The following is an 8,867-nucleotide window of genomic DNA, read 5'->3' as shown; positions in this document are numbered from 1 at the left end:
TGTGTGCTTGCATGTGTGTATGTGTGTGTGCATGTCCATGTGTGTGTACATGTTTGTGATATATATATATGAGTGTGCATGTGTGTGTATGAATGTGTGTGCATGTATGTGAGTATATGTGTGTTCATGTGTGTGTATGAATGTGTGTGTACATGTATGTTTGTGCATTTATGTATATGCGTGAGTGTATATGTGAGTATGTGTGTGTGAGTGTGCGCATGGCGTGTGTCTGTGTGATATTGCACATGTGTGCACATGCAGGAGTACAACTTAAAGTTCTCCCCACCAAGAGGGTTCCTGGGGTAGAATTGAGGTCATCAGCTTCCTACCTCCTAAGAATCTAGAGATACATTTCACAGTTAAATAGCTAAGCTGTGCAGCATTTAGTTGGAGCAGTAGGGAATAATGCAAATGCATGCTTCGTGTTATTTACGGAATTAATTTCAAGAATGGTGTGGATGATCAGGGGGAAAAAACCACATTCTGATCTCTCTAAGGGATGAACTCCATTCTGGTGTACGTCGGTCACGAGGTGTTTGAGGACTACTTCCCCTTCCAATGGAAGCTAGAGGATGAGCAGTCACACAAAGAGCATCTCATTCAGAACATAGTCGCCACTGCTCTCTGGGTGCTCATCGCCTACATTCTCTATAAAAAGAAGGTTTTTTGGAAAATCTGACAGCACCCGCTGAAATACATTGCTAGCAGACTCCACAGGGCCTGAGAGAAGAGTGGCAGCAACCTTCCTCACAAAGGGGACGTGCTTTCAGATGCTGTCCAAGCTGGTTTGCCTGGACATCAGAAACCTGCCTGCATATTTTTGACTTATCTATTTACATATCTGAAATATCATGCTCTCCATTTTCTATGAAATTCATCTATTTGGAACGTGCGGACATCTTAAACTTCTCCGAGGGCATTTACTCTGGACATTTTGCCTTCGTGAAGGAGGCTAAGGTTGGTAGACTATGCTTGACTCACAGGTAGAATCTTTCCAAGCGTGGATGGCACCTCAGGTTTGGTCCCTGGCATCACAAACAAGCAAACAACAAGAAGGACCAAGTCTTGCTTCCTGAAAACTGCCTTCCTATGTGTATACGCATGCCAACAGTAACCGCCATGGTTTCATGGTGACAGACTATAAAGCTTTTTGAATGGACTGTGTCATAATGTTGTCTGATTTTTTTTTTATAGCATGCACTTTATTGTTTCTAGAAAGACAAAGTAATTTTCCTTTCCAACTTTCAGGGCTTTGATGGGCCCACAAAATCCATTATGAAAGGCTGCTTGCTTCTTCCCTCACTTGGCAAAAAAGCTGAAGTATAGATTTGTTCTTGCAAACCACTCTCCTTACAGCTCTGTCTGTTCATCTACCTTGTTATTGTCTGTTCTGTCTGTCTGCCTGCCTGCCTGCCTGCCTGCCTGCCTGCCTGCCTGCCTGCCTGCCAGCCTGCACTGGCATGTCTCTGGATGGTATCTAGGCATCTCTTGGTACCCAGAGATGTAGCCCTGGGAAGAAGAAGAACATATGTTCTTTGGTGAGTCCTCCAGAGCTGTCTCCTGGGTAAGGTGTGGGGCAATGCCCTGGCTTGTCAGAGCTTTGGTTCCCTCATCTGTGGAAGGAAGGAAACGGAGATGTTCCCTCAGCCCTCCCAGGGTTTAGATGTGTTAAGGTGAGACCCATCAGCAACTTCTGTGTAACTCACAGAAAACCCTGGGAAAGGAATAATAGCAAACCCTCTTCATCTCCATCAGAGTGAACCCTATCCATGGCTGTCCACAGTTTCTTAGGGACGAAAGTGATGTCTGCGTATAGACGCCCTCCTGGGGAGTTTCCATGAGAATTGAATTTTTTTTTAATAGAAATCACATGTGTGTGTGTGTGTGTGTGTGTGTGTGTCTGTCTGTCTGTCTGTCTGTCTCTGTCTTTATTATTCTTTTTTTTTAATTTTTTTTTGGTTTTTCGAGACAGGGTTTCTCTGTGTAGCCCTGGCTGTCATGGAACTCACTCTGTAGACCAGGCTAGCCTCGAACTCTCGAACTCAGAAATCCGCCTGCCTCAGCCTCCCAAGTGCTGGGATTAAAGGCGTGCGCCACCACCGCCCGGCGAGAATTGAATTTTTAAGGAGAATTGTGATGGGGTTGTACTTCAGGCCACTCTTTTGTGGTGACCTGGGGACATTTGAATTACAGCCCATGCATGAATGGCTTTTGAGTCAGTTTCTGGCTCTGCCCTGACTCTTGGCCGTGCTTCCTGAGGTCTTCTCTCCTATGCCCGCGGCATCTCCGGCTCAGCGCTGCCCTTCTCTACAAATGGAAACTCCATGCTTTCCTGGCTCTGAGCGGCTCATTCTGTCTCAGGGCGCAGAACCAGCGCTGCTGCCTTTTCACTCCTTACTTGTGCTTTCCCATTAAAAAAAAAGATTTTATCATTGCTAAATCTTCTCAGTTCTGTCTCCATCTTCCACCTCTTCGTTCTCCGTTATGTCCTCTGTCCGAGTGTAGATGCTTGCCTCTTTCTGTGAAGTCATTGGTCCACTGTCACCAGATTAAGCTTTATAAAGCAGGAGTTGGATCAAACCATCTTGTCCAGTTCAGTTGAGCCTGGGGCATCTCTGCCAGACAACAGCCCTCCTCCTTTGATCCCGGCACCTTCTGCTGTTTTCCTGTTTCTACCAGCCTTGCTGGCTGTGGCCCAGTTGGACCCCTCCCCTCCCCTTCATTTCTCCACACCTGTATTTCATCTGTCGTTTCACACGGCCCATTATGGAAGTACCACCTCTAATCTCATTCTCAGCCAGAGCTGATACCCTCTTCGGGGGGTTCTCACTGGTATCTATCTCATAGCATTAATTGCTTCTGCCTCATGAGATGGTTATTTTCTGTGTTATCGTGATCTTAATGGCAAGAATTACATCTTCTGCTGCATTTTTTTGTGGTACCAAATGAACTGCCTGTACTTAGCAAGTGCTAAATAAACATTTATCAAAGCAAAACAATGTGGGGTTTGATTTTTTTTATTTTTCTTTTGTTTTTAATTATTTGTCTATAGAGAGGGTCGTGCATATGAATGCTATTCCTGCTGAGGAGAGAGGCGTTGGGTCCCCCTGGAGCTAGGGTTATGGGCAGTTGTGTGACACCCAATGTGGGTGCTGGGAACCAAATTCCAGTCTAATCTGAGCAATCTCTCCAACCCGTCTTGGTTTTTTTTGAATAGTATAACTGAGCTGGAAGTTTGATGTTCCCCCATTGAGAGTCTCTTGAGAATGCTGATGGGGTTGTTAATGGAACAAGGCTCTTTAAGGACTCCTGGTGCCGCCCACAGCCACGGCTGTGCTGTCTTTCCATCCACAGTGAGAGCCTTCATGAAAGGGTGAGTTACCCTTGAGAGTAGCACTTCTCAAACTGGGTGCTGTGTCTAGGTTAGAATGCCTTTAGCCATAAGAAGCACTGGGTCCTGATACAGCAGAACTGTCAGGAAGCTCACCCATCCTAGGCGGTCCTTGGGGAGACATGCTGCTCACCATTGCAGCCTGCAGAGATGGCCTCTGGGATCCCAGCTGTTACCCACAGTACTGAATAGAGGCAGATTCTCTGTGTATCTTAGTGTTTTATTAGCCAAAAAAAACAAACAAACAAAAAACAAAACAAAAAACAAACCCTGATCCTTGAGGATCATTGGCTAGAAATGCCTTCAAAATCGAAAATGATGAGAACTTGGGTTAATCCAGTCCAGTTATACCCAAGAAGGTGACTACCTGAGGGTACAGGTACCTTCTGAGAGAGGAAAGACAAGGCGTGTCGCCCCGTGACTAACAGAACGGGAAAGTGGGTGTGGCTAGCATGACTGTTGGTGGCTGCAATAATGACAGATGACACTACATCTTCCCAGGAGCAAAGTTTGCCTTTTAAACCATTTTAAAATTATTTGCGTTTCTAATTCCTGTTTATAATTGAGTAAACTGTAGTTGTTATAAGTTGTGCCATTTTACATTCACTAATATAAAGGACACCATGGATAAGTAAATAACCCATGTGTAAGGTATTAGCTTGAGTGAAATTCAACTGAAATACTGGATATTTTCTCACCTATAATGTAATTTTATTTTGTTTTAAATAAGAGAGAAGACCAATAGACTTCCAGGAAGAGGTCTTTGTATCAGTTTATTTAAGCTAGAAGCAGATCCTTCCCAGTGCTAAACAGTATACTCTGAACCATGACTTGTTAATAACCAAGTGTCGGACATGATTCCAGCTTTGAGACTGTTAACACATTTAAGCAAGGTGGGTGTCTTAATTAGGGTTTTACTGCTGTGAACAGACACTGTGACCAAGGCAACTCTAATAAAGGACAACGTTTAATTGGGGCGGTCTTACAGATTCAGAGGTTCAGTCCATTATCATCAAGGCAGGAGCATGGCAGCATCCAGGCAGGCATGATGCAGGAGGAGCTGAGAGTTCTACATCTTCATCTGAAGGCTGCTAGCAGAATACTGATTTCCAGGAAGCTAAAATGAAGGTCTTAAAGCTCACACTCACAGTGACACACCTACTCTAACAAGGCCACACCTCCAAATAGTGCTACTCCTGGGCCAAGCATATTCAAACCATGACAGGGCCCTTTTAACATTGGTTCTAAACAGTACCCATCAAGCCATCAGCCTTTCTACACTCAAGGCTAATGAAATGCTAGATGGTCCCTTATGTCAAGAAATGCCTCAAATTTTATAAATTCCACTTTTAGTTCCGTGTGTCAAAACACTGTCAAGGCCAGGCATGTGTCTGTAGTCACGACACCTGTGAGCCAGAGGCAAGAGGGTTATAAATAGACAGGCATCAGTTCTAAGTTGGAGACTAGATTGGACTATGTGAGACCCTGTTCCTAAAGAAAACAAAAAGCACAAAGACAAAATAAGCCACTATTTTGCTGACTTTGGTTTTCAAAATTCCATCCAAAAGTGGGCCATAAGCCTTTCTCACCACCGGTGGAGCACCAAGCCATGGATGGAATTCCTGACCATTGGGGTTCGGATTATTTCTGCCTGGCAACTGGAAACTGATCTTTCCCTCATTTGCCCACATATCTCACCCAGATGTTCTAGGATTTTATCATGTTTGTGGTCACATCCCCCCACCCCCTTGGCACTTGCCTGGTGACCTGCTTTCTATAGAGCTGATCCTGTGACACTGGGGCCCCAGGCAGAGCTGGAGGAACAGAAGTAGCTTTACCATTGGAACAAGCCACAGGTAATGCCTTACCAGACCACAGTCAGCAGGGACAGACACGGATGCCACTCAAGCATGGAATTGGGGGGCGGGGTGTCCCATGAACACCTCACTGAAGGCAAAACCAGTCACTTCGTTTGTCAAAAATATCACAAGAATGACCTCTAGGCCACTTACTCTGAAACTTCTTGAGCTAGTCCCAGAGTTCTAGACATTGGTTCACTGCAGGAGGAAGCTCTGACAGTGAGACAACACAGCTGGCAACATGTGTGTGGGGGGGGGAGTAGAGGGAGCGGGGTGGGGGGAGGGCGGGACAGGAAAGCTGCAACTGTCCTGGAGTAAAAGCAGAGATCACGAGCATCCCTGGCAGACAGACAGACAGACAGACAGACCCCGAGGAGGGCAGCTGACATTGGATATACAGACAGAAGCAGAACTGAGAAGCATCAGCCACACAGAGACAGGGGTGGGGTGGGGGCAGAGGGAGAGAGGAAGAGAGGGAGAAACGGGGGAAAGGGAGAGAAACAAAAACCATGTCATTAGAACAAAAAACAGCTTCCCTACAGGGGTCATGGGAGGAGTCCCAGAGGTGAACGTGCACCTGGGCTCTGCGTACAACTTTTTAAAATATTATTTTCATACAATATATTTTGATCACGTTCATCTCACTCCCTCAACTCTGCTTCGATCCTCCCGGTTCCTTAAGCACTCAAATTTATGTTGTTCTCTTTCTCTCTTTCAACAAAACACAAAAATGAAAATCAAAACAGACAAAAAGTACCATGAAGACAAAGAATGGAAACCGGAGGACTGATGCTTGGGAACTCACAGAGACTGTGGCAGTATAGCCTCCAAGTAAGTGGGGGATCCCAGCACTAAGAGCAGGAATCGGACACGGGACCCCCACCCCTAACCAAGCAGCTGTCTGTAGCTGATACACGCCAGTAAAGGGAAAATCCATTTGCTCCAGTCTCACTGGGTATTTCAAGCACACTGTAGACTCCATGCCCAGGCCAAAGTAAAACCTACGGGACTCTTTTATAGTCTCTTGCGCATTAGTAGTTTGCAACAGTTGCAATACCCCAGGAGCAAGGAGCCGTCCTTCTCAAAGGAACCCACCCCCATTACCCAGGTTAGCCCAAATTCTGCTCATTCCCCTGCTCCCACAAGATCCCAACATCTCATAATACTTTAATAATCATCTGCCCCGTTTTAGGCGTGTATCTAGCTCATAACTCAGAGACAAATGAATTCCAGTTCCAACTGGCATCTGTCCAAGTGGACGACTTGTTAACTCAGCTCAAATGAACCCTTTCCTGCTCAAGGAAAGAGAGCAATGAAGTTTAACACCACTTATGGGCATCTTTATTCAGCGCATCAGATCCATGGGGATGAGACGGTCCCTTCCACAGCAGTGTGGGCTTGCCGACTCGTCCACCACTAAGCAATTGGCACAAAAATAGCTTGCTTCTGTTTTTATTTTTCTTGATCAATATCACTGGCATCGAATGTGTTCAAAGGATAGACTTTGGAGGTGGAGTGCTGAGACCTCTTTTCTCCATTGTCGCTGACTGGGTAAAGATCCTGGGCTTCGTGGATAGTGTGGGCATCATAGAAATTCAACCCCTTATCCAACGTTGTCACATTTGTAGGCTCTTGAATCTGAGTTGAAGAGTTGGTTTCTGATTTGTCACATGTGGTATTGAAAGGGATGGCACAAAACACGAGATCTGAGGGCAGCAAGTGACACTCATTGGCCGGCCTGGTGATCACGAACCTGTGAGGTAAAGCCAAGAACGGATTCTGAGACTGCAGTTTGGACAGCATGGCTTCAAGCAACACCCTAAATGAAGAGGGCATTTTGTTCTGGGTGTTCCTTTCTTCATTGACACACAATAAGAGGAGAGGCCAGGGGGTCGACTTTCGTCTCTCTACACCACGCCCACCTTGGCATGGCACCACAACTCTCTGAGGGCGGCTGTTCTCGTCATTTTAACAAAAGGGGAATGAGACTGTATCTGGGATAGTTCACCTCTGTGGGCTTTTCTGACCCCCAGTTTATCTGCTTTCAAGATACATATACCAAACTTTCAACTAGCACAGTTCTGACCACCAAGGCAAGCTGAGGTACAAGGTGGGAAGACCTTGTACAATGGCAGACCACTCGCCCCACAGGCAGGAGGCCCAACCATAGAACTAACAAACAAAAGCAAGCTTAGAACTTGACTGTGGAAAAGTTCCTTTGACCAGAGGAACCAGAAGCCTACAGTTTGAGCCCTATAACGTGCTAGTGTCCCAGATATTTTTATATAGATTTCTATCTATCTCAGCCTGATGTGTATGTCACAGAAATTTCACACAGAATGCAAGCCTGACCAAAGACTAAGTACATTAAAACACCCAAGTTTTTAATCAAAATTAATCTGCAAGAAAACCTACAGCCTGGGCTGAGAAGACTTTTAAGGAAGCAAGACTCCTCAACAAGATATCAAGCTCAGAGCAAGCTTCAACGGGTGTGAAGTAGTAGCCAGGACTCATGACCAAAACATAGGCAGGCTGGTCTTGCATGACTTTTTTTTACCTGCTGTTCTTCATGGCTGTCCAGCCTCCCCTCAGGTGGCAGTCGACTGAATGGAGTCCCCCTCCAGTCCTCTGTGGGCCTGCTCAGGTCTAATGAACATTTAACACAACTACACTTCTCTTTAAGGAGAACTACCATCCCTTCCTTGAGGACCTCTCAAATATAAGCTGTGTGTTCTTCCAAAAACCATATTCTATGCTTTCCACACGTGTGAGGGACAGGATTCAGAGCTGAGGAAGAGTGTGGCAGGGGAATTCCTTTTACAGAGAAGTCATTTGTACTTTCTGGTGCTGAACGAAGAGTACTGCTCCTCTCCTGTCCTAAAGGTGACTGTTTGAAGCCCTGAAGCCAGTTAACCCTCTCTTCTACACCAGTGTCATCTATAGACACTTCCATGTTTATGTACGTCTTCCCCACTGGGGCAGGATGACCGCTGTTCATTCCAACAGCGTCCACCAGGTCTACAACTCTGTCACCCAGGCTCACTTGACATCCACTACCCAAAGATTCTCCACCTCCAGACAGCATCGCTGGCACATCCTGAATGCTGTCACTTCCTGACAGTGTCCCATGTCAGAAATCTTAAGCTGCAGTAAATCACTCTCTGCCCACACGCTCCCACCATTCTTTCTCTCCCACTCCCTTACCCTGAGTGCATCCTCTCTAACTTAATCAGGATTTCTAGTCCTGGTCCTTTGACTTTAGAGTCTGCCATTGCTTCATGTATCCAAACAACCCTGCTTCCATACCCAGCAGTCAATCTGAGTCTTTATCTCTTCTCAACTCTGCATCCTTCTTCCATCTCTCTGCACTGCAACTCTCCTCCATCTCTCTCTGTACTGCGTCCCTCCTCCATCTCTCTCTGCACTGCGTCCCTCCTCCATCTCTCTCTGCACTGCGTCCCTCCTCCATCTCTCTGCACTGTGTCTCTCCTCCATCTCTCTCTGCACTGCATCCCTCCTCCATCTCTCTCTGCACTGAGTCCCTCCTCCATCTCTCTCTGCACTGCGTCCCTCCTCCATCTCTCTCTGCACTGTGTCCCTCCTCCATCTCTCTCTGC

The 8,867-nt window shown here is 46.2% G+C and overlaps 2 protein-coding genes across 2 annotated transcripts in view; one reads left to right on the top strand and one right to left on the bottom strand.

Moving 5' to 3' along the window:
- Positions 1–1,164, top strand: part of Hgsnat (heparan-alpha-glucosaminide N-acetyltransferase) — a 29,489-nt gene extending 28,325 nt beyond the window's left edge. The window contains exon 18 of the mRNA XM_028768206.1: positions 498–1,164. Within this exon, the coding sequence (XP_028624039.1) occupies positions 498–679 (182 nt within the window). The 3' untranslated portion in view covers positions 680–1,164. The remainder of the gene's footprint in view (positions 1–497) is intronic.
- A 5,522-nt stretch (positions 1,165–6,686) lies between these two features.
- Kcnu1 (potassium calcium-activated channel subfamily U member 1) overlaps positions 6,687–8,867 on the bottom strand; it is an 82,937-nt gene continuing 80,756 nt past the window's right edge. The window contains 1 exon segment of the mRNA XM_028768219.1: positions 6,687–7,003. Coding sequence (XP_028624052.1) covers positions 6,703–7,003 — 301 coding nt within the window. The 3' untranslated portion in view covers positions 6,687–6,702.

This window comes from Grammomys surdaster, unplaced genomic scaffold, assembly GCF_004785775.1.
Source record: "Grammomys surdaster isolate TR1022 unplaced genomic scaffold, NIH_TR_1.0 185, whole genome shotgun sequence".
NCBI classification, from domain to species: Eukaryota; Metazoa; Chordata; class Mammalia; order Rodentia; family Muridae; genus Grammomys; species Grammomys surdaster.
Note: the sequence above shows the minus strand (reverse complement) of the source record. Positions and strands in the feature narration are given on the sequence as shown.